At 36.4% G+C, this 26,670-nt stretch overlaps 1 protein-coding gene across 3 annotated transcripts; it reads right to left on the bottom strand.

The window, feature by feature from the left end:
* Window positions 1-1,022: 1,022 nt before the first annotated feature.
* Window positions 1,023-25,199, bottom strand: LOC306875438 (protein FAN-like). 3 transcript variants are annotated; one of them, XM_079425995.1, is made up of 31 exons: window positions 25,055-25,199; window positions 23,431-23,520; window positions 22,655-22,739; window positions 22,515-22,579; window positions 22,351-22,387; window positions 22,216-22,266; window positions 21,984-22,055; window positions 21,818-21,865; window positions 21,670-21,722; window positions 20,736-20,865; window positions 20,564-20,635; window positions 20,310-20,418; window positions 19,348-19,524; window positions 19,163-19,242; window positions 18,972-19,062; window positions 15,395-15,458; window positions 15,265-15,316; window positions 14,970-15,090; window positions 13,365-13,496; window positions 13,190-13,232; window positions 12,895-13,055; window positions 11,323-11,431; window positions 11,159-11,217; window positions 10,974-11,038; window positions 10,245-10,312; window positions 9,976-10,099; window positions 8,188-8,271; window positions 4,205-4,355; window positions 4,016-4,118; window positions 2,159-2,268; window positions 1,023-1,589 (listed from the first exon to the last, which is right to left on the bottom strand). In XM_079425995.1, the coding sequence occupies exons 1-31, from the start codon at window positions 25,090-25,092 to the stop codon at window positions 1,495-1,497; spliced, it is 2,739 nt and encodes a 912-aa protein (XP_079282121.1). In that variant the 5' UTR covers window positions 25,093-25,199; the 3' UTR covers window positions 1,023-1,494. The 3 variants fall into 3 exon arrangements, 2 of the variants coding, with proteins under 2 accessions (XP_079282121.1, XP_079282122.1); XM_079425996.1 differs by lacking the exon at window positions 2,159-2,268 and having other exon boundaries at window positions 1,449-1,589; XR_013784743.1 differs by lacking the exon at window positions 1,023-1,589 and having other exon boundaries at window positions 2,232-2,268; window positions 4,016-4,114.
* Between the last annotated feature and the right edge of the window lie 1,471 nt (window positions 25,200-26,670).

Genomic DNA, 26,670 nt, shown 5'->3' with positions numbered 1-26,670 from the left:
TTCTTCCAAGAGGCAATAAAATATATAGTTAAAACATTAAAACCCAAAACATACAGAACAGAAAATGAGTCCAATTCATAAACCTAATATACTAAAACATGTACACACATAAAATGCCACTTTAAAAGAATTATTCACCCAAAAATGAAAATTCTGTTATAATTTACTCACCCTCTTGTGGTTTCACAGTTGTATGCATTTCTTCATTTCTTACTTCACAGAACACAAAAGAAGATATTTTCTATTACACTGGAGCCAAACAACATTTGACCCCTTTGAATTTCATAGTACAGTGTGTAGAAAAAGTTAAGATTTTACCAAAATATCTTCATTTGTGTTCCAAAGCATAAAGAAAGTTATACAAGTTTGGAAAAACATGGGGGGATGACAGTTTACATTTTTGAGAGAACCATCCTTTTTATAACTTGTGAGCTAATTGAGGGTTTACGTAATATTGCATAATCTTGTGATATTGATTAAACTTTTAATTTTTTTTTACTGAAAAGCAATTTTCCAAGGCATTGTTGCAACATAAATAGTGTATGAAATATAAAATTTGTATATACACAAATGCATCCATAACCTGTTAAGACGTAACGCTATAGTTTATTATATTGAAGAATGTTTTACGCTAACTTTGACTTTGATATATTGTCATACATAACTTGTATGTAATAATTTTTATTCATATATTTTAGCAAGCATATTTAAAGAGTGGGCATTAAAAGTAATGCTCAAGTTCCAACCATTAAAAACTAAGGCACATAAAAAAAAAAGAGCCCCATCAAATATTTATCGTTCAAAAAGACAGCAGCAAACCTTCGGGACATCAAACACGTACTATATATATATATATATATAACTACTTAATACTTCTGAACATTCCTCAGTCACCTATAATAAAGGTGTCAAGAGTTGATCTCAGAATTTTGTTAAATTTGCGAGCATGATGTATTATGATTTTTAATAAGTATGATTTTGGCAGTTACATTTATCAAAAGCAATAATAACTACAATCAAAATAACTGATTGGCTTTTATAAATCATATGAATTGTTGCTGTTTTTATGCATGTTTTGAAAGAGATTTGACATGCCAAATGTTATACATGTATAATATTAAAATAAAAAAATTAATAAATTACTGAGCCAAATAGGACATCCATATCTTTTGGTAACAATCCAGCTACCAAACAGAGGTAGCTTTCAGATCCTAAAAAACAAAACAAAACAAACAACAAAACGCTAAACAAAAGAAAAGCTAAATAATAATATAAAACTGTTAAGGTGCTTACAGTTATTTAAAACCCTGCAATCTAACCAACCTTATCATAAAATTGACCAAATATAACAAAAACATTGTCAAGATTTCTATTTCAGAGGAGTTCAGTATTGTTCAAATTGTCCCATGAAATCACATGGTGAAAATGGACCTTCATCCGAATGGTCTGAAAAATTACTGAATTGTTTTATCGAACATTATTGAGGTGTTACTGTTAATACTCCGGTTTCCAAAGAATGATCTGCTTGTCCACACCACCTGTGATGATAGTACTGCATTGTTCATTCATCCACATACACGTGACTGCACCTGCATTAAAGATACACAGTCAGGTTAATATGAAGCTCTGTTCCAAAATCTAGAATGTTACCTACAACGAGTGCTACATATACTAAAACTGTCAAAAATTTAAGTAAATTTTTGACTAAACAAAAACATTATGCATTTTGACTAAATTCTAAGACACTATCCTTAATACAAAAAGAAAATCCCAGTTTCCCCAAGCTATCAAAAATGGCAGACAATTAAGAGAATGTTGAGAGAGCGATAAAAAAAAAAAAAAAAAAAAAGATAAAACTAGCCCAGTGTAATTAAAATGTACAATTTTAATGAATTTTCATTTTTGGGTGAACTATCCCTTTAAAATGATTAAAGTCACTCCATTTCAGTTAGGATGCAGACTTAAGCCTTGTTCACACCAATATGAGTGACAATGACAGTTGGTCAGACCACGGGGGGCATTTCCCAAAAGCAACTATGGTAACAAGTTCCGTTGTTACCAACAGAGTCCAACGGAAATTGTTAACATAGTCGACTATCAATGCTTTTGGGAAACGCACCCCTGATCAGACTCACTGTGCTCACTGGTGTTTGTTTACCTGTGTGAGCAGGTATCTTGTGGATGACTTTACTGCTAAGGAGGTCCCATACACTGAGATCTCCTGACATCCCTCCAGACAACACAGTGTTACCATCCCAGCAAAAACACCTAAAAGGAGGAAAGTGATCTTTGGCTTAGAAAATATAGGAAGCTGTGCATGTTGATATAGTAGCGCCCTAACATGAAACACTGTGCAATATATATATATATACATACATACACACACACACACACATACAGTCAGGTCCATAAATATTGGGACATCGACACAATTCTAACATTTTTGGCTCTATACACCACCACAATGGATTTCAAATGAAACGAACAGGATGTACTTTAACTGCAGACTGTCAGATTTAATTTGAGGGTATTTACATCCAAATCAGGTGAACGGTGTAGGAATTACAACAGTTTGCATATGTGCCTCCCACTTGTTAAGGGACCAAAAGTAATGGGACAGAATAATAATCATAAATCAAACTTTCACTTTTTAATACTTGGTTGAAAATCCTTTGCAGTCAATCAGCCTGAAGTCTGGAACACATAGACATCACCAGACGCTGACTTTCATCCCTGGTGATGCTCTGCCAGGCCTCTACTGCAACCGTCTTCAGTTTCTGCTTGTTCTTGGGGCATTTTCCCTTCAATTTTGTCTTCAGCAAGTGAAATGCATGCTCAATCGGATTCAGGTCAGGTGATTGACTTGGCCATTGCATAACAGTCCACTTCTTTCCCTTCAAAAACTCTTTGGTTGCTTTTGCAGTATGCTTTGGGTCATTGTCCATCTGCACTGTGAAGCGCTGTCCAGTGAGTTCTGAAGCATTTGGCTGAATATGAGCAGATAATATTGCCCGAAACGCTTCAGAATTCATCCTGCTGCTTTTGTCAGCAGTCACATCATCAATAAATACAAGAGAACCAGTTCCACTGGCAGCCATACATGCCCACGTCATGACACTACCACCACCATGCTTCACTGATGAGGTGGTATGCTTAGGATCATGAGCAGTTCCTTTCCTTCTCCATACTCTTCTCTTCCCATCACTCTGGTACAAGTTGATCTTGGTCTCATCTGTCCATAGGATGTTGTTCCAGAACTGTGAAGGCTTTTTTAGATGTCGTTTGGCAAAGTCTAATCTGGCCTTCCTGTTTTTGAGGCTCACCAATGGTTTACATCTTGTGGTGAACCCTCTGTATTCACTCCGGTGAAGTCTTCTCTTGATTGTTGACTTTGACACACATACACCTACCTCCTGGAGAGTGTTCTTGATCTGGCCAACTGTTGTGAAGGGTGTTTTCTTCACCAGGGAAAGAATTCTTCGGTCATCCACCACAGTTGTTTTACGTGGTCTTCCGGGTCTTTTGGTGTTGCTGAGCTCACCGGTGCGTTCCTTCTTTTTAAGAATGTTCCAAACAGTTGTTTTGGCCACGCCTAATGTTTTTGCATATCTCTCTGATGGGTTTGTTTTGTTTTTAAAGCCTAATGATGGCTTGCTTCACTGATAGTGACAGCTCTTTGGATCTCATCTTGACAGTTGACAGCAACAGATTCCAAATGCAAATAGCACACTTGAAATGAACTCTGGACCTTTTATCTGCTCATTGTAATTGGGATAATGAGGGAATAACACACACCTGGCCATGGAACAGCTGAGAAGCCAATTGTCCCATTACTTTTGGTCCCTTAACAAGTGGGAGGCACATATGCAAACTGTTGTAATTCCTACACCGTTCACCTGATTTGGATGTAAATACCCTCAAATTAAAGCTGACATTCTGCAGTTAAAGCACATCTTGTTCATGTATGTATGTGTGTGTGTGTGTGTGTGTCTGTGTCTGTGTGTGTCTCGGTCACCTCTGCTCTTGCTCTGCATGTACAGTAGCGATGAGCATGCCTGTCTGCACATCTGTAACCACCAAACACGAGTCCTCCCCAACACTCAGTATATGTCTGCTGTCTGAACACAGAAACAAAATTATATCAAATTACCCCTAAACAATCTTAATACATTTTCTTACATAAATATGCATTACACACACTCACCAGGACTGAAGGCCACCTGATGAATCTTCCCAGAATGGCAGGTCAGTTGATTTAGTGGGAGAGGGTTGGCAATGTCCCAAAGAGTGAGTGTTCCTTCTTTAGTACCCGTTGCCAAAAGTGTGCCAGCTGGGCTGAGATCTAAAGTATTAACCTGTAAATATGTATATACAATATGTAAATTACATAAATGTTAAATTTTTGACAAAATAATATAAAAGCACTTTTCTTCATTAGGGCACAAATAGAATCAGTGCACTCATAAATGTACAATTGAACAACTTACGCATGTTCTTTAGTGAGAGAACTATTATATATGCCACATTTTATATTTATGACTTACTAAAATTATTATTTTATAAGTGATTAAAATGTAATTTATTACTTTAATAAAAATAATAATGTATCACTTATTTTAATTTTGTGTACAACCCTACATGACTTACATTATTACAAAAACCAAACTCTCCCAAATTTGTGGCAAGGGAATCATTTAGACACTTTGTATAACATGGTGGGAAGACAAGCAAATCAGAACTTTTTACATACTGAATATGTCAGACTCAACCAATTAACTCGGTTACCCAAGATCTTGTAATGTAAGGAAATGTAATACTCAATCCAAGCATCTTCAAGAATCGGCTAAAAACACATCTCTTCCATCTTTATTTGACCCTCTAACTCTAGCACGCTCTATTCTAAGTCTATTCTTTTTTAAAAATTGCCCCTTTTAGACTTGCACTCTATTAATTTACTAACTACTAGGGATGCACCGATACCACTTTTTCCAGTACTCGCCCGATACCGATACTTTTATTTTTGGTACTTGCCGATACAGAGTACCGATACTGATATTTTCATTGCATTTGTACATTTTTTAAATATTCGGTACAGAAACCAAAAGAGTATGTATAATGTTAATTGGTTAACTTCATTTATCAAATAAATACAGTCAAACCAAAATGTATTCAAACATCTTTAAAATTTCTCACATTATCATGGTTTATTCGCTATAGTTTAGAAAATGGTAATAAAATATGACAAGAACTCAGAGTAAAATTGTGTCTGAACAAATTCAGCTTGATAATGTCAGATAACTTTGATAGAAAGGTACATAATGGATTACAATCAACCAAAAACGATTCAGACAGCTGTTAGTATGACAATATTTACACAACTATCAATACTCTGTCGGGCCACCCTTAGCCTTAATGACAGCCTGTAGTCTCCTGGGCATGCTATAAACCAGGTTCATGCAAACCTGAACTTCAGTTTTTTTCCCAGACTCGGTCTGAATAATTTTTTGTCCCAAATTTGTATCAATTTTACTGGTAGTCCACTGTATGAAGAATTTTTGGTTATAATATGTCACAGTTTACTTTATTTTCATTTGACTGTATAATATCTTCGGTTATTTTCACACTTAATTATGCCCATTAAAATGTATTTTACAAGTTTTTGTTACTTTGTTACTTTCAATAAAAGTTGCCTTCTTTCATCCGAAACGTGCTGCGATTTATATTCCAAAGCCACTCATATAATGCATAATCACTCATGAAGCAAGCAAAACACGCGCAACGTGCGCACGTATTTGTACTGGTGCAGAATGAGAGAGACAAGTACAGAACATAGCGCATAGGCTGTTAGTTTCACTTTCGCCATAATGTCGTGTATGCTTAAGGTTGAACATAAATGATGGTTTATAGAGAATACCCCTATAAATTGTCTTATATTTACGATATAGTTTTAAGCCAAATGATGCGTGTACCAAGTGAGCGAACATCAATAAAGATCACACAACAGAAGTGCGCGCATGCTCTCTCTCTCCCTCCCTCCCTCCCTACCGTTAAGTAACTCATGTATTGTTTTACTTATTTGTTTTTGACATATCCGACCGAACTACAAACTATCCAGTGATGTCTGTGAGAAAGGGATATTCATCCGACGAGCTCACGCATCTGCGCCGCCGCGCGCTCAATCCACTCAGCGTGCTTTGCTTAGCCCATCAGCTCGCGCACATCAGCTATACAGGCGTCAATACTGAATGTTTAACATTAATTTAATTGCATGCATATACTTCGTAGACATCCTTAATCTCTAATAACTCCATTCTGTCTGTTGTTCTGCTGTCTGTATTTCTTTGTCTGAATATGGCACTTATCACATGCTGTGTGGTATCACCGTTAGGTATCGGGTATTTTAACGAGTACGAGTACAGGAGCTCAGTATCGGGCCCGATACCGATACCAGTATCGGTGCATCCCTACTAATGCACTAGTTTTTTTTTAAGAAAACACAAAAAACTAACACTAGCTTCTCTAATCTTTTTGTCTTCTATCTGGTTTTCTTTTTATTTATTATACAATTAACAAAAGCAAAAAAAAGGCCTCTAATACTAGCTTGCTCTATCCTTTTTCTATTCTATCTGTTTTCTTTTTATTATATAATAAAAAAAAAAAAAACTTGCTACATATACTGCGTTAGGCTAACTGAGACTTGTTATAGCACTTGCATATCATTGCTCTTTTGTTGATTTTGATTTATTCCATTGTCCTCATTTGTAAGACGCTTTGGATAAAAGAGTCTGCTAAATGACTAAATGTAAATATAAATTTAAATCAAACAATTGCATTTTAGTTAAATTTATGGCAATTGTATAGCAATAACTAACCAACATTTAGTCCAACCTAGCTAGTATAACTACTGAGTGATAGCTTTAAGCAAGCAAAATATGCAATCCTGCAATGCAATATGCAATGATTTGGGGCAAGTATGATATAATTTAATGTACATGACTTCACCATAGGCTCAAAGATGATTAGTTTGCACATTTTTCAGTAAAAAGCTTGTCTTTCTGTAGCTTGAATAAAGTTATATAGAGAAATCTAATAATAGATTCTGTATAGATAATCTAATAATAGATTCTATATAATAATACTGTATCATGTATCTTGTCAGTGTGTGCACTTGCTTGGCCATTTGTAGTTGATAAACAGGAAAGTGGGTTCAAGCGCCAGCAGAAGGCAGTGTAATGACGTGGTCTTTAAGAGAAGCAGTCTATCAGCGGAAGTTTAAAATCAGCTCGTAAGTGTATTTACTTGTCTCAGTGTTTAGCGCATTTGCCGTTGCTAGGAAACGCTTATTTTGTTTACTGGGATGAGAGTTGCTGAAATCGTGTTTGGTCTCGTACTGTATCGTGTATCTTGTCAGTGTGTGCACTTGCTTGGCCATTTGTAGTTGATAAACAGGAAAGTGGGTCCAGCTGAATTGAAATGATCATTTGTTGGATTGGTATAATAAAGGTTACTATACCGCGGCAGTGGTTGCGGCAGTCGTCGTGTGAAGCCCTCTTAGTGTGAAGACCAAAGAGTGTAAAGACCATCGACTCTACCGTGCGACTCCACCGGGCAGGGACACCGGCAAGGGATAGTAGTAGCTTTTTATTTAATTTTTTCATTGATATGTTTATTATTGAAATGTTGTTGTTATATGCATGTGTCAATTTTATTTAATTTCTTTATTTTCTTAAATATGTGGGTAGATAGTATTTATAGAGTTGTAACTTTTTAGTTTTAGTTACTTTTTCTTATTTGTAAGTCGCTTTGGACAAAAGCGTCTGCTAAATGACAAAAGTAAAGTAAGTAAAGTAAGATTCCTTCCTATTTCAGTTTGCAATTTATTTATTTTTTCAAACATTGTTCAAACTCATCTATGGCACTTTGTTCACTTCTTAAAAATAACTTCTGGTACGTGCTTATTGTCAGGTATGTGACTGGCTTTAGTCAACGGCGCTGCTTAGATGTCTCTGCTACAATTTGTCTGGCATAAAAAAATAAATAAATCTGTGTATAGTAGGTTTATGAGACTTAACATTTAATTTGAAAAACTAGAGACTAAACGTTTACACCTCAGTTCTGAAAAGTGACAATCAGCTGTTTGACACAGTTGCCTATATTGCAGTTTTTGAAAGATTCCTCAGCACTAACCCCAGCCTCATGTTCAAATTCAGCAAGCAGGTCAAACTGAGTCCTTTTATTATGGGAGATGTCATCTGCTGCACATTTCCAAATCTGTTGAAGTAAAACAGAGAAAGTAGGAAGTCAACTGAATTATTTGTTTTATCATTTGAACCATATAAAAGGAAAAATAAATGAGTTTGAATCTGCCACTATCTATCACAATCTGCCATTTTTTTAAAGCGGTCATATGATGCTTTTTTAAAGACAAAATCATTATTTTGTGTATTTGGTGTAACAGAATATGTTTACATGCTTTAATGTTCAAAAAGCACATTATTTTTCAAATACTGTACATTATTGTAGTTCCTCTATGCCCCGCCTCTCTCAAACGCGTCATTTTCTACAAAGTCCCTCCTTCCGACAAGCACAGTCTGCTCTGATTGGCCAGCTGGCACAGTGCATTGTGATTGGCCGAACACCACAAGCATGAGTCGGAAATGTAACGCCCCTTTCAATAATTGTGAGCTTCATCTTTCAAAATAAATGTAAAGATAGTTAATAATGTCCTTAGTTTTACCATCAGTTCACGGCCGAAAGAAGAACAGAGTCGCGTGACAGACACAGTGATGAAGCTCGTATATATTTGCAGTACACAAGCCACGATTAAGACAGCTGACTCCACTGTGATGTGACCCTGTCTCTCTCTCTCTCTCACACACACACGACATGCAAAACTCTGCATTTGAACAGTCAATAGCAAATACTTAAACTACTAACAAAACATACAGTCGCTGATTCAGAAGCGCCAGATTGTCATAGCAAAGTCAGAATTACCTCCTCTACTAGGTTCACGAAACGGTCGTCCATAAAATGCGTAGCTGTTCTGTTGTAAGTAATCTTAACGATTCCTAAATGCATACAAGTTACTTTCTGAAGGCCAAATAAAGTGCTTTTGCTTTCTCATAGAAACACACAGTGTCTCCCTGACATGGCTGCATCAACACTAGTGCGGTTACTAAAACCACGCCTTCTTTCTTTACGTGAACATTTGGGTGGCATTAACACAAATATTTCCACATCGTGATGTAGACATGTGGGGGCATGTTTGAATTTTAGGGGGGCGTGGATGAGTCTTAACTTTCATAAAGAATATATCTTTGGGTTTGAGACTTTAGTCTTTACAACTTCAGGGATCTTATCTTTGCACAATCAGCTTAACACGCGAATGTAACACTCCAAAGAGAAAGGAAAACTTGAAATCGCATCATATGACCCCTTTAAGGATGCATAAAGTTCAGTTTGATTTCATAAGTTCTTCAGTATTCACAAATAATGTCAACATCCTATTGAAATAAGCTATTTTTCTTTTCTTTTTTTCTAGTTCACCAGAAATAAAATTGTTTGAAAAAGGGTTTATTTGAAACATTTAGTACCAATTAAACAAGGTGTCCTTGGTAACTAGAGTACATTCAGCTCTTCTCATAGAGTTAAAACTAAAGGTCTTTACACACTGAGTCCGAAATTTTCTCGTGCGTTTTTCCGTTTTTTTTTCCGTATTCTTCATCCTTTCCTATCAAAATGTATGCAACGTTTGCGAAAACGCTGAAAATCGATCCTGATCCGAATTTTTTTATGACGGACGAAAGTTTCGGAGGCAGTGTGTAAACGTGATTGACACCACGTGAGGTTGTATTTCTTTTTTAACGTGTGAAATTTCGGATGAAAATTTCAGACTCCGGGTGCAATGACCTTAAGATTTATCCATCCCTAAATGTTTTGCAAGAAAGCTAACTTGGTTCGATTAATTTAGAATACCTTCACAGTAGAATCCCAAGATGCTGTGTAAAGTTTATCATCCCTCCAGCAAATATGACTAACTGCATCATCATGACCCATCAAAGTGTCTTGTCTTCTTCCATATGCTATAGAGTAAAAATATCTACAGGAAACAAGGAAAGGATCAAAGAGTAGGTGAACAGAAAAAATAAAAAAAAGGCAAAGAGTGATAAAAATGAGAGAACTGATACATATTAAACTGATACATATTTATATGAATTTGATTGTGGTTACTACTAGATGCTTACACATTGTTGTCCCAGGAGGAGCACACGACAATCTTATCATCAGGCAGCACCAGACAGGAGGACAGTGCCTTGAGGGTAATTTGAGAAAAATGTCTATTTTAGTTAGAGGTAATATAAGATTTCATTCTAACCTGGCCATGGTATATACAGTGACCCCCAAAAAATATTTGGCCACACTTAAAAAAAATATGCTACACTACAATAAGAGCAACATTTTATGCATAAAATTTTTTCAGTTTTCCACTTCCCACTCGCAAATAAAACAACCTTAAACTAAACCTGTCCTCATTTTCCAATAACTTTTTTTTTTTTTTTTTCAGAGTAACATGAAAACAGCCTCTTCAGAAAGCACGGTTTTTGTAGGACAAAAATACCATCTCAGAGTGGATGAAAGTGAAAAAGAGAAAATTTCTCCATTAATGTGGACAGAGCCTGAGACACTTCAGTTCATAGAGCTCTCTCTTAAAGAGTTGATGATCTGAATCAGATGTGTTAGATAGAGACATACAGTACAACATGCGCAGAGCAAAGATTCCTCACAAACAGGATTGAAAACCACTGTATTAGTGGACCAAAGCGGGGAGGGAAAAAAACCAAAAAACTTTTGTATAATTTATTGTCTAAAGCAATTAAATAGACTGATTTTTTTTTTTTTTTTTACTTAAGTGTGGCTTAAGTTCAAATACCTTTTGGGGCCACTGTGTTTACTATAATCTCTAGAAAGGTTACCATGTTTGAGAAGGACACACTTCTTTGTAGTCCATTTTCTTTTGAGAACATCTTCAATGTGGAGTCTATGTGAGAATAAAGGACATGTTTACTTATACCTCCTGTGAGAGGTGATCATTTAACTCAACTAATTTATAGGAATCTGTCATACACTAATGAAACTAAATAAATGATGAATTCCTAACCTTGAGAAGTTGAGAAGATGGAATCCCCACTGAGGGTCGCAGCAATGCCTGTTACTGCTCTGTGGAACCAAAATAGCATGGTCAAAAGTAGATTTAAAAATCCAATATTAATCTTTGCTTTCAAACACACAATTATGCATATAAGGTACTCAACAGATACTCACTCTTTGTGTATTTTGTGGCAAGACTGCAATGCAAGTTTGTTCATGTTGCTCCAGGCCATTTTCTTACTCTCCTCAGTCAGGTCCTCAAATGATTCCATACTTGGAGACGCTACACAAAACACTTATGTTAGTAGGATTTTAACATCAAAAATTGACAATTTACAAATAAAAATGACACTTTCAAAGTTTAATTTGCACATTCATGGCTCCACATATACTAAAAGAGGTCAGGGTGAAGAGTTACATTCAAGCCATTCTAAGGCATGAAATTATTTTTATGAGGAAAAAAAAGTTTAAATGTCATTTTGATGATCGAAGTTGAGTTCTAAGACATCTTTTAAACATTTACTTCCCAATCAATATAAAAATATTTGTATATTTCCTAATGGTGACTATTGCAATTTAATATCTGTAAAATTGCAATTTTGCTTAAATTAAGGGTTGAAAAAAGGATCACATTTTTGATTACATTTCTGTACATTGAATGTCCAACCATGCGGCTGCAGACTGTGTTTTAATGTGTGAGATGAAAGAGTCACCCTTCTCATATTTTGCCAACTCTGCTTGCCATTTTCCTGCTTTTTCTTATAAAAAAAAAATAAAAAAAACACATTTATGAAATGAACCCTCCAATTGATTATTACAGGAACCTTGTTACAAGTCCATTCTTTTTTTTAGGACCATTCCAGCTCTGCATAGCAAGAAACGGAAGCTGCGGATGGATAAGGTCCATTTCAGTGGTACATTAGGCTGGAAAGAATGTTGTTTGATTATAAATGAGAAAACAAGCACAGAGCCATTTCCCTGATGAACAGCTGGAAATTTGTTTGTGGTGAGTAGTTTAAGAATAGTTTAGGTCTTATTCAGACTGTCAGTCGAAATCTGATTGTTTGTGTTTCTGATTGGAATCTGATTTAAATCTGAAAACTCAAAGAGGTGTGTAGACCAGCAGCATATTGTTATTTTCTGCTTGACTTCTGCATTCGCAACAACACAACCTTGTTTGTGCAAAGAAATTGGTCAGACTGAAACGGATTTACAGAAATGCAGATTTCAAACAACATATGAACGGATTTGTACAAAATTGTATTTCATGTGAATTTTTTGCAGTTTACACTTGCTGAATATATGATCAGATTCCAATTGAGCATGCACAAAAATCAGATTTGGACTGACAGTCTCAAAGCTTTCAACTCTCCTTTCATTGCTTATTAAACAACTTAACTTTGATGCATCACTCGATACACCTGCATCCGGTTGGCAAAGGTCACTGTTGTTTGTGTTGCCGGAAGTCACTAGCTCTCCATTGAAAATGAATGGAGTCATGTTGCTTAATTGTGGCAATAATAGGGTTTAACAGTATTTGTTTATGTTTTATGAAATAAATTTGCTTGGCTTTTAATTTGAGTCCTGACATAATGACCAAGGGAAAATGTGGGCCTCAAAGCCATATCATTTGAAAACCATTGCAATGGCGCATGCTTACAGTGCACACTGCTAGTGCATACTTTAAAGTGAAAACTGAACTAAAGCAAACACAATTAGTGCAGTACATGTGTGATTCTCTCGTACCTGGTGAGAGCTCACTGCTGCTGAGGCTGGGGGTTGCTGACAGGTTGTGGAAGCGTGGAGTGATCCTCTGAGGATGAGGAGTGACAAAAAGTTGTCGTGGCGTTTGTCCAAACTCCAATATCTGCGTTAGCATGGCTATTTTCTGATCTGGGTCCTCAATACTGCAGAAACACAGACATACACACTGACAAATGTACACTGACAAATATAAAAAAACCATAAAAATTGGATCAAAAAGATATTCAGGAAGTCAAGTAGGAGTTAATTAGAGATATATTCCTTTAATTAAGTTTACCTATCGCAGTCAACTCCTCCCTCATACGTTAATGGATGGAAAACTGTAATATAGTAAACATCATTGTATTTATTCATATTAAAACAATATCAACAACACACTCATCCTTCATACTTCAAACACTGTTTTATAACTGAATATTTGACTGATGCCAATCTGTGTTTCTCTATTTTACCATTATGGGCAGCCACAGCTTCACTTCCCCTCTGTTTGTAGCCAAAAATAAGATCAATCCACTCGTGCAGGTGTTCAGACACAAACTGACTCTCCAGTGCTAAACACATTTTCTCCAAGAAGTCATCTGGATCTGCTTATGTACACAACACAGAGAAATGCGAACAAAATATAAGACGTGATTTCACATAGGGCTCCGAAGCAGGAAGCGTTTATTTGCATCCCAAAATTGTCAAATAGTTTGAGCTACATAACTGGAGTCTTTACTAATGAGCAAATTAGTTGAATCAGGTGCGTTTAATAAGGAAGACTAAAATGTGCAGTGTTGGGGGTTCTTCAGGACCAGGATTGGGATTGAGTTAAGCCCAAAACACACTGCACGATTTTAGCAATCCTTTAAGATCACTGCATGTCACACTGTACGGCATGGATCTAATAAACCTGGCTACGGCATGTGTGTGTAGACTGTACGATTACTCGTACAATACGATGTCTAATAAAACGTCATCAGCATGCCTTAGTGCTAAACAAAAAGAGCATGATAATAAATCACAATTTAGCAGTTGTATTTTTTTTATGTGTGCTGAAAAAAAGTGGAAGCGGCAAAAGAGGAAAGGATAAGAGCTTGAGGTAAGCAGTTTTATGTTTTAGTGCCATGTCACGTTGACTTCAAGCCACAGTTTTATTGGTTGGTCAGTAAACGTGGATCGTACCAGCAAACACACTGTGCGATGATCCTGCTTTATCATAGACTATCTTTGGTTGCAAGACCATGACAACGGCCATCTTTGAACCTCTCTAACTGTACAACACAGAACCACCGATTAGCAGCCACGGAAATCATGCAGTGAGTTTAGGACATTAGAAGATGCAGCAAGTTGACTTAAACTGCTATAATGCAGATCAAGTTTCACTGCTGGGATCCAGGCACTTGAATCAACTCTTTAAATGCCATAAGTGCACTCAAATACAGCACATTCCTAAATATAGCAGTGTTCTGTATCATTTGATGCTGCCAAGATCAATATAAAGAGTGACATGGTTAACTGTGGCATGCAGCTATGGCTGGGTTTAATAAATTAAATGCATTCTATGAGCTTAATTTACATTAAAAGAAAGCAGATACACACACTGACATGAACAATAATGATTTGCGTTCATTGCAGGTTGGTTGTCTATTAACAGATCAGAGAGGCATGAGGGTGCTAAACCATTTAAAGACTTAAAAACCAATAAGAGCACTTTAAAATTAATCCTGTAGCGCACAGATAACCAATGAAAAGACTGAAGGACAGGGGTAATATGCTCACGCTTTCGAGCTCCTGTCAGGACTTTGGCAGCCGGATTTTGAACCATGTGAAGGCGATTTAAGGAAGATTGACTGAATCAATATACTCAAAGTCTAGATAAACAATATATTAGGCATGTATTTCTATAGTTTAAATGAATATAAGATTAAATGAAAAACATGCTCATCTTTGTTTGAATTTTATTTAATTATCTTTTAACTGTTTTAAAGCACAAGATGAGGATGTGAAATCTTTTCATTTTTTTTTAATGAAATTTTACTTCGAAAAAAAGTGAGGACACAAGAAAGAATGAGCACCTGATGCCCAAGGAGGAAGTTCAACATTTTCAACTCTGCCTCCTCCCTGCCTCCTGCCCAAATTCAAACCTAGCAGATTCTTCAGAAAGCTGCCATCACTTCCATAGAACTCAGGAATCAGCTGTAAATACACAGATAAAAAAAAAAAACACACCAAGTACTTTATTGCATGACCTACAACTGGACCGGTTCACAAAAGTCAATTTTACCACACTAAAATATTTATTTAAAAAAATTTATAAAATCAGGTTTGCAATACGATTGAAAGGCAGGACATTACATTTGGAAAACTCACCTCTTTGAAATCTGTGCCTCCCTCTAAACAATTCTTCCATGTCTCACAGACACTGCATACACAAATGCACATTAATGTAAACAAATGTTTTTCAGTATGTCTGTGTTTGTTTGTTGGTGTGTGCAAATACCTGTTAAACATTCTGTCTGCCTGATCAAATCGCCCATTCTGTAGGCAAAGCATGTGCTCTGGAGCTGCAGGAAGGCAAAAGATATGCCATCAAACACCGCAGTATCCAAAAGCTATCGCTAAGAGCATTTTCAGATCTATAGATTGCATGCTTTGTTCTGAAACAGGGACATACAGTCAGGTCCATAAATATTGGGACATCGACACAATTCTAACATTTTTGGCTCTATACACAACCACAATGGTTGTGTATAGGTCCCTTAACAAGTGGGAGGCACATATGCAAACTGTTGTAATTCCTACACCGTTCACCTGATTTGGATGTAAATACCCTCAAATTAAAGCTGACAGTCTGCAGTTAAAGCACATCTTGTTTGTTTCATTTGAAATCCATTGTGGTGGTGTATAGAGCCAAAAATGTTAGAATTGTGTCGATGTCCCAATATTTATGGACCTGACTGTAAATTATTATAAATGTTGTGTTTTCTCAATTTTGCTTTCACAAGACAACATTTCAAAGCTACCAAAGTTTATGCAAGACACATGTAAGCATTTATGTTCCAGGATTCCACTCATAACCATCAAGATGGACTGTTTACTGTATTTATTTATTTATGTTTTTAACGCCATATCAACAAAAATGGCTGTTCATGGCAACATTAACAATACAGTGGGGGAAAAAACGTATTTGATCCCCTGCTGATTTTGTACGTTTGCCCACTGACAAAGAAATGATCAGTCTATAATTTGAATGGTAGGTTTATTTGAACAGTGAGAGACAGAATAACAATAAACAAAACAAAAAAATACAGAAAAACTCATTTCAAAAAAGTTAAATTGATTTGCATTTTAATGAGTGAAATAAGTATTTGATCCCCTATAAATCAGCAAGATTTCTGGCTCCCATGTGTCTTTTATACAGGTAAGGAGCTGAGATTAGGAGCACTCCCTTAATCTCATTTTGTTACCTGTATAAAAGACACCTGTCCACAGAAGCAATCAATCAATCATATTCCAAACTCTCCACCATGGCCAAGACCAAAGAGCTGTCCAAGGATGTCAGGGACAAGATTGTAGACCTCCAAAAGGCTGGAATGGGCTACAAGACCATCGCCAAGCAGCTTGGTGAGAAGGTGACAACAGTTGGTGTGATTATTCGCGAATGGAAGAAACACAAAATAACAGTTAATCTCCCTCAGTCTGGGGCTCCATGCAAGATCTCACATCATGGAGTTTCAATGATCATGAGAACGGTGAGGAATCACACGGGAGGATCTTGTCAATGATCTCAGGCAGCTGGGACCATAGTCACCAAGAAAACAATTGGGAACACACTACGCCAGGAGTCGACATGTTTGGCATCGGGCCCAAAAAAAAATTGCCCACTAGATGGCGGGCCAGAACATAGTCAAAGGATAATTTAAGTAATTTATTGATGAAAAATGCAACTAGAATGGCCTGTGACATACTGTTACAGTGTATTGTAACTGTGAGCTGTTACTCGGTGTTAAATCCTGTGGTAGGACAGTCATTTACAAAATGTCACATTTGTGTGGCGGTGACAGGCAGAGGAGGCTATGTGAGCGGAGTGGAGCGTCAACAATTTCCCCTCCGCGCTCCGGGCATTTAATAACTCCACTCCGCGCTCACTGAAATCAGAAACACCGCTCTGCCTTTGCTCCGCGGTATTTCAGTATTTCAGTATCACAGTTCTGTTCATAGGCCTATATTCAAAAATAAAATAAATAAACGATTGTTTCAACGTGGCTTATTGGAACACTAGTGTGCAAACAATTTTTCCTACCACATGACAAGCTAATTACATGGTTGTCAGCATTAAAAGGTATAATTGCAATTTTTATTTTTTTTGTGATGAAAAATATCAGTACATTTTCGTCAGTTATTTTACCTACGGATCGATGCATTTCTTACAGATTTCTGCTCATTCAAAATCAGATACAAATGAAAGATTACATTTGTTTGAATGCATTATTGAGAGAGCGATTGCGTGTGAATAAGTGTTGTAGTAGTTGTTTAAATCATGCATTCAGCTCAAAATATTCAGTATCTAGAAGGAACAAACTAATTCCTTGAGAACTATTATAACTTCCCGCTCATGTCCATTGCCGTCATTCACATTCATTCTGATTTGAGTGATCCTTCTCTATCAAGCTAGCTAAATATTTTAAACTTGTGAATTCTTGTTAAATATGCAGTTATATTATGGCCAGGTCGTTGGCATGAATTGTACTCATGATGGAGTGGTGGTGGAGGCTCTTGGATCGAGTGAAAACCACGCCGCTCCGACTTTTAAAAAAATCCACTCCTCGCTCCATTCAAAATCACACCCCTCCGCTCACATAGCCTACTCTGGTTGCGAGTAGGCTTACTGTTGCTGTCATGACAGATCTATTTCAGAAAAAGCAGCTATCAAAATAATTTGGCTGCGGGTGCGGGCCAGATATTTTTGCTGACGGGCCACTTTTGTCCCGCGGGCCGCCTGTTGCTGACCACTATGCACCTGTTGCACTACGCCGTGAAGGACTGAAATCCTGCAGTGCCCACAAGGTCCTCCTGCTCAAGAAAGCACATGTACAAGCCCATCTGAAGTTTGCCAATGAACATCTGAATGATTCAGAGGAGAACTGGGAACTGTTGTGGCTCTCTGGCATCAACTCAGCTCACTGTGTTTGGCGGAGGAGGAATGCTGCCTATGACTCAAAGAACACCATTCCCACCGTCAAACACGGAGGAGGAAACATTATGCTTTGGGGGTATCTTTCTGCTAAGGGGACAGGACAACTGCACCGCATCAAAGGAACAAAGGACGGGGTCATGTACCGTCAGGGCCAGGGCATTGAAAATGGGTCGTGGATGGGTATTCCAGCATGACAATGACCAAAAACACACGGACAAGGCAACAAAGGAGTGGCTCAAGAAGAAGCACATTAAGGTCCTGGAGTGGCCTAGCCAGTCTCCAGAATTTAATCCCATAGAAAATCTGTGGAGGGAGCTGAAGGTTAGAGTTGGCAAATGTCAGCCTCGAAACCTTAATGACTTGGAGAGGATCTGCGAAGAGGAGTGGGACAAAATCCCTCCTGAGATGTGTGCAAACCTGGTGGCCAACTACATCTAAGAAATATCTGACCTCTGTGATTGCCAACAAGGGTTTTGCCACCCAGTACTAATTCATGTTTTGCGAAGAGGTCTAATACTTATTTCACTCATTAAAATGCAAATCAATTTATAACTTTTCTGAAATGTGTTTTTCTGGATTTTTGTTGCAAATAAACCTACCATTAAAATTATAGACTGATAATGTCTTTGTCAGTGGGCAAACGTACAAAATCAGCAGGGGATCAAATCATTTTCCCCCACTGTATATTAAGATGGACTGAGAAATTAGCTTGAATTTACAGCTCAAATATAGACAATAGACGTCCTCATCTTTTGTATCAATTCCATCCAAATTGGTATATAGATGTCATCCATTAAATAAATAAAACTCAAACTTTATTTCAAAAACTACTTTTGTCCGAATAATGCTACAGAAGCATAAAACTGAAACAAATCCTTACCAACTCTGACAAGGTAGAAAAGCACATATCCAGGTGATGAATAATGACTGCCATACATAAAACGAGGCTCAGGCATGTCTCTGTAGCGTTCCTGTAGTGCACACACACAAGACACAAGATATTTTTATAATGATGATGATAAGGAACATCTGAATATTAAAAATGCTGTCTGTGATTCCTGGATTTCTCACCAGTAATCTCTCCAGTCTCTCTGTATTCAAAGCTCCAATTGGTTTACTGAGATCTCGAAATGAAGCAGGGTTCAGCAAATCTGAAAACAAGATATTTTTTAGCATGAGTGTGTGTGTGTGTGTGTGTGTGTGTGTGTGTGTGATGTGTGTTCTCAGGTGTGTGTGTCTGTGTTAGAGAGACTGACCCAGCTGTGTGCTGCTGAAGTCACTGATAACCCAGGGGAAGACCGGATACTGGGAAAGGTCATTCACACTGCGGTCTGCTAAATTGTTTAGATGAAGTAGGTACTGATAGTTGGAGATGTGACCTCTCTGCCACTGCAGCATGTAGCTCTCCGCTGTGCACTCTGCTACATGGTTTTCTACATCACATACACACAGATCTTCAGTGAATACAGTGCATTGGTTGTTGGTAGCTGGTTTTACATGCTTTAAAGGTAAATCTGGTAGAACAGGTCCCACTTCTGCTCCTGGAGACCAACTTCATGCTCTGTTCAAGTCATACAAGTTAAATAACATGAATTCCATTACAATATCATAATTAAGAAGTCAATGAATGTTGACTGTACTCTTTAATTTGTCGACATTTTGTGTACTATTGATAAAGAAAAAACACTAATGGTCGGTTTGAAGTGACAGGCTTATGCAACCAAACTACATTTACAAAATACATCTCAGAGTTTCAACCATAAAGGTGTTTTACTATCCAATGCTCAAATGATGATGTAAAAAAAAAAAAGATATTCACCCTAAGTTAGACCTTTTTATTCAGGATAATACAGTTTTTATGCATTGAGGATAATACTGATAGGGTTGGCTGTCACACTTCATCAAATATGAATATTTTAATAACACATCAAATATTTTAGATAGGTTAGATAGTTTTTTTTGGCTATTCAAAAAAACACTACTAAATATTTTCAGTTATTTCTCAGCAAAAAAAAAAAAAAAACACTATGGTGGGTAATTCTGCTGTTTACTGACACTGATTTTAATATATAATATTCAATAATATATTTATTTTTATATATATACACAACATCACTGCTAAACCTTATATTTATATATGCCTTATATTTACATAAATACAGCCCATGTGACTTCCCAGTGAACCCTTGATTAATACAAACATAAAAATTAAGCCTACCAAGGAAAGTTGCGATGTAGTAGTAAAGTTCATCTCTTTCTTTAGTACTGTAGAACTTCAGGTAGATATCCGAGCATAGATCATTCTCTGTGCAAAACACCTCAAGGCCCTTAACACACACACACAGTAAATAGACATACATTCACATATGAATGCATTTCTGCAAATTATGTCTTTGTTTGTGTATAAATACCATAACAGACACAAAACTAGAGAATAAATAAATAAATAAAGAACATCAAATAAACACTTACCAAAGGCCTCAGCCCATGTCTCCGTTTGTAGATGCGTCTTACACTATGTAACCCAATCTGCACCACTAAATCCTTTTAGAAATACAGAAACACACATAAGAACTGCAGTAAAGGAACTGCACAGTTGATCAAATAAAAAGAAAGCATGAAGAAAGCTCACACAAAAACTCACAGGATAGCCGTTCATAGGCTGGAAGTAAAGACTGCAATCAGTGATGCAAATGTGACCAGCGTTTGTCACCAAAGGAGAAACCATTTCTGCCACACACTCCATGTGTGGGTTTTCTGTTACATGCTGAAAACTGCACACACAAACATTATAATTATTCCATCTTTCTACTAGACCACAATTCTGAAATAACAGAGGTTTGGGGTCTGTTGGGGCCACAATGTGCCACAGATGCGTGCAGTGCAAATAAGAGTTTATGCTCACCAAGGCTGCATTTATTTTTGGTAAAAGAATAATATTACTACAATTTAAAAGAATAGTTTTCTACAGTGGTGGCCAAAATTATTAGAAAATTTGTATTTTCGGTTTTAAGTCAGGTATTTTCTATTTTCTATATGCACAATTGCACCTAGGGCAAAAGCCGCTTTGAACGGACAGGATGCTCACATCAAATGATGATTTAATTTTGTTAATAGAAGTTAATTGATAAAGAAAATCCATTCATGACATTATCTTTGACAGCATCTTCATTTTACAGCATTTTTACACAAGTGCCTAAAACTTTTAACAGTACTGTAGCTTTGCAGGTAGGTTTCTTGAAGCATCTTGGAGACGCTGCCACAGTAATATTATTATTATAATTATTATTATTACATTTCTGTAGAATGCTTTGAATAGAAAGTTAAAAAACAGCATTTATTTCAAATAGATGTGTTTTGATCAATTTAATGCATCCTTGTGAATAAAAGTACTATTCTGTCTTGCTTTCTTACTTTCAAAAAAACAAACAAACAAAAAAACAACTCTCTTATTGATCCCAAACTTTTGAATGGTAGTGTACGGTATGTACTACTTTTGTATACAGTGTGAAACTCTGAGATCATCAACAACTGAATGAATGAACGAATGAATGCATATGATACTTGTTGGTTCTTACCTGTTTTTATCAAAACATGTTCTTGCTAACCTGGACTGCAGTATAGCTGCAACCTTCAGAAGAAAAACAGATCAAACACAGATCACCCATAAATATTCAAAAAAGTAAGCAAATTATTATTAATGGAAATTTGTTTAATTTTACTGACCATTGCTGTCTGGTCACCCTGCTTATCCAGACAGGATGCTCTGTGTAACTGCAAAAATTGCCAAATTATTTAAACAATCGAGATGAAAGTCCCAATGAAAATTCAGAAATCTCAAAGAAAAGGGGAAAAAATGGGGGGGGGGGGGGGGGGGGGGGGGGGGTCAAACCTGTAATATGATCTGAACAACATCCTCTGTTTTTCCTGGCACCTCCAATTGGAATGTGACCTTTTTCTCTCCCTAACATGCATCAATCAATCAATACATAAAATATGAATAAATATTATGCCTTCAAATTTGCCTAAACTCTAATAAACAGATGATCATATCAATGTTGTAAATATTTGTTCCCCATCCACTTCTCATCTATCTTGGACAGAGACAGGAAAAATGAACTCACCCTTTCATATTTATATGGAGCAACCACATTGTCTTCTTTAATTAGATAAATCTGAGAAAAATAATAATAATACAACCTGAAACTTGCAGGACTACAGATATTAAAGAATTAAGAGGAACTGTGAGGCACACTCACCTGCTTGGTCTCTATAAGAATACAGGCAGGTTTACTTCTGCAAACACACATAAAAATGAATCAAAAAAGAAAAGAATTAAAATTATATTGATGCAAAACTGCACTAAACCTGAATACATCAAACAAAGCGAATGATTTTTGTGAACATTAATCATCAGTATTACTCTATAAAAGGGTTGTGGCCTGTTTCCTCCACTGCTCGTATTCCTTTGCAGTCTTTCAGAAGAATCTACAAGAAACACATTTTCTTATTGTAGAACAAGAAAAACAGCAACTAAGCTTGGTGATAATATGAAGATAATACCTTTAAAATAGGCTTAACAGCATCATCGGGTTCAAAAATGACTGATTTGGAACAGATTTTTAGCGAGCCACTAGTTCGTATGTGTCTAAAAAGAGATATTAAAAAGAGTTATTTAAAAAAAAATCATCAAAGATTATATTTGTTTTGTGACAAATTTTGGCTTATACAGAGGGGGGGGCGGGGGGGGTTCAGCAAACAATGAAACAACTTTGTGTATTCTCAACACAAAACTATTGTAGGGGTTCAGAGGATCTATAATGCACCATAAAAGTTATATCAGACTACCATGATGTTTTCAGAACTTGACGGAACAAGTCCATTTGCTTCCATGGAAAAAAGCACCTCTGACAATCCACTTGTTTTCCGTGGAGAGAAAAATCATATGAAGATAAAATGAGGGTGAGTAAATGATGACAAAAGTTCAATTTTTGTTTGAACTATTCTTATAAACCAATTAAGGTGTGAACTGAAGGGGGGTGGGGGGGCATTGAATTAGGAAATTTGCCTTCACATATAAGGGTTCAACACATCCTGCTATACACACAACTTCTTATTGTATTATTTCAGACACATCAACAGAGTCAACAAGAATTGATTCCTGTTTTACAATTGACTCTGGCACACGGGCTATTCAAAGTCAAGGAATCAACTTTTTTGGAGTTGACTCCCCATCACTAGACAATCATACAGCCAAGCAATTCAGTGTCATATTCTGAAAACATCTAGCATTTCCCTAATAAATTATTCAAGATCAGTTATTCAGTTAGTTAGCTCACCTGTTTGCCTCTGGGCCTCTGCTGGTCAGATTATATGCATTGTGCTGCTCAAAATAATGTTCCTCCAGATCCAGCAGCAGCAGTGAAAATCTGCACAGAAACATGAACAAATGGCAAATGTTTAAAATGTTTTCCCCCATTGTCCAAAGTGATACATTTCTAAAAGAATGTGTAAAGATTCCTGAAAGTCCCCAAGGGGATCAAATATGATGTAATCTAATCCTTATCAAAAACCCTACTTCTTGTTTTTCAATGTGTACAATGAGCTTTAAAAATGTTAAGGGTTTACTTTAAATTATCTTTTGGTGTTTTTTGCAGGTACTTTATGATGCCATTGGACATTTATCCTGTATTATTGGCAACTGTGTTTAAGATCTAATATTTGTTTTATGTTATGTTGGAATCCTATAAGAAAATTCTCATTAGGTGTCTTTAAAAGAATGGTCCAGCCATCATTTCCTCAACCTCATCCCGTCCCAGATGTATGAGGTACATTCTTTAGATGAACATAAATATTGTTAGAAAAAAAAACAACAACAACAAAAAACCTTTCCATCTCTGTGAGTCCATATAATGCAAGAGCATTGTTGCCCAAAAGTTTATAAATGCTTCATAAACAAAATGATCCCGATGGGAACCCATACAAAGCTAGAGGATAAAACGAAACGATAGGTGTGCGAGAAAAAATATGAATATTTTAAACTATAAACAATCACTTCTGGCTAACTAATTCTCTAAATAATGAGAATTTTAAATTTTGGATAAAGTATCCCTCTGGTTTCAAATTATAATGAAAAATTCATTATAATGTTTCAATGTACACTCAGTAAAGGTCTGTTCACACCAAGGACGATAATCAGAGATGATGTTGCAAAGGAGCAGGGATGTTAATGTTTTTAACTAAAGATTACTTGGGCACTTTTTAAAAATAATGATGTGAGAGATAAATAATTTATAATAAACACTGCTACATTCTATAAATAAATACATAAATAAAAATCGTAATTTTAATTTGACAGTGACTATGAGTAAAGTGCCCTGCATGGGCACTGCCTGAAAGAACTAAAATTAATAAATATAAAAATAAGTCTAGTCTACTGTATGACACAGCTGGTCATGTGACATCAACAATCCTCATATCATGTGAGTGATATGAACTGAATTTTTTTATTTTGTTAATTTCTCAAAACAACATGTCAAAACAAGAGCGCATTGATATCACAATGCGACTGTGAGTCTTAACGTTGCTGCTATAAGGGGAATATTCACACGAATGAAACAAAAAGGGACCGGGAATTATACAAATGAATTGGACACCGCTCTCGCTCCCTAAACAATTCACCCGATACTAGAAAAAATGTTAATTAAGGTCAAAATAAAAGTATTAACAAGAAAGGCTTGAATATGCATGCATACTCCAACATAAACGCTATACTAAACAACACTGAGACATGTGTTGTGTTTACTGGCCTGTGAGGAGGACGAGCCAGCGAGCTAAAGTCACACAAATGGCCTGAAGTCAGAGTACTAACGTTACAGGACGGACCTGAGAGAGAACACCCTCCGGATCCGTCTGGGATGTCGGTATAAACAAAGTGTCAGTTAAAATATGAATGCACAATACCGCTCTTTGCTGCGATCCTTCTTCGTAATGAAAGCCATGAGGGATCCGTGGCTGCTGCTGACATGTAAACACGGAAGTGCTCTGAAACGCTCATATCTCTGTCATGCTGCCGTGGAGAAATACATAATAATATACGTATCGGGAATTTGTGTATTTATCCATTCATAACATTCTGCTGACGGGACCAAATGTAAAATTATACTTAATTCCGGTCCTTGGTTATGATTGGCTGAGCCTATGTGACCGGTTGTGTTTATTTAATGAAACCTTGACAGGACAAAACAAAACAGAAAAAGAAAGAAACGCCCTAGTGTTTCTAAAATCCCTGTAAACCATAGCTTCTTCTGATCATTTTCATTCTGAACTACATTTAGAAAAATATATCTATTTTTATTAGGAGCGCGGGGCACAAAGTAACGCAGGGTTAGTTGTAACACACGTTTTTAAAATATTTCCACACATGCTATCATAACCAAATTTACAGTATTTTCTAGTTACCATATCAACATTATATAGAGAAAAAATTCAAAAGTCTTTTGAAGATATCACTGAACATTTATTTTACCATAGTAAAAATATATTTCTGGTTTAAGTAAATTTTTCATCTCAGTTTTTATTACTAATCATTGTTTAATGTTCAGAAATTATTATTTCGAGACATGGAAAGCATTTTGGCTCGTTTATATGGGCCGTCCCAGGCATGTTTGCAATGTTCATTGTCAAACTCAAAAATCTGATTAAATTTAATTATTAAAAAACGGTATTATTTTATTTAAAATAAATAATTACTTAATTGACAAAATATTTTAGTTTATCTTGTATATTTTTTCATAAGATCAGATAACATTTTAGGGTGTCATATGCTCATGTTACAATGTACCCCACCTACGGGGCATGTTGTCACATTTCACTTCCAATTTTTGAGGGTAAATAAAGAAAAGTGTATACACTGTAATTATGAAACAAAGCGACATATTTGTACTAGACAAGTGTGACATAACTGTGGATAAAAAAAATTATACTCTGAACATGCAGTGGATTTACACAATTTGAGAAAGTCAAAAAGTGTTACTTTGTGCCCCGCTCCCCCCTAGGCTATAAAAAAATATGGACAACACAATTAGGCCAAATGAACTTTAACCTACTTCACAACTGTTAAAAATGTAAGTATGTTCTATATCAGGGGTCTCCAACCCTGGAGAGCTACGGTCCAGCAGATTTCAGCTCCAAGTCCAATCAAACACACCTGAACCTGCTAATCAAGGTGTTCAGGGCTACTTGATAATTACAGACAGGTGTGTTGGAGCAAGGGTTGGAACTGAAGTCTGCAGGATGGTAGCTCTCAAGGAGCAGGGATTGAGATCCCTGTTTTATATATAGTAACATGGGCACCCATTGGGTAGTATGAATGAAATGCTGACGTACAACATCAGCCATGCTGTTACTGTCACCTGACCTACCTTCATGGGAGAATATGAATTTGGACGTACTACTCTTTTGGATTGCTGATTTTAGCATATTATTAGCATATAACAGTAGAAATCATGAGGTGGAGTCATAATAGGTCCCACCCAGACTTAATCACAAGAGCGCAATCATGTCACACACTGTTTTAT

The sequence above is a fragment of the Barbus barbus genome (assembly GCF_936440315.1).
Source record: "Barbus barbus genome assembly, chromosome: 1".
NCBI lineage: Eukaryota > Metazoa > Chordata > Actinopteri > Cypriniformes > Cyprinidae > Barbus > Barbus barbus.
Note: the sequence above shows the minus strand (reverse complement) of the source record. Positions and strands in the feature narration are given on the sequence as shown.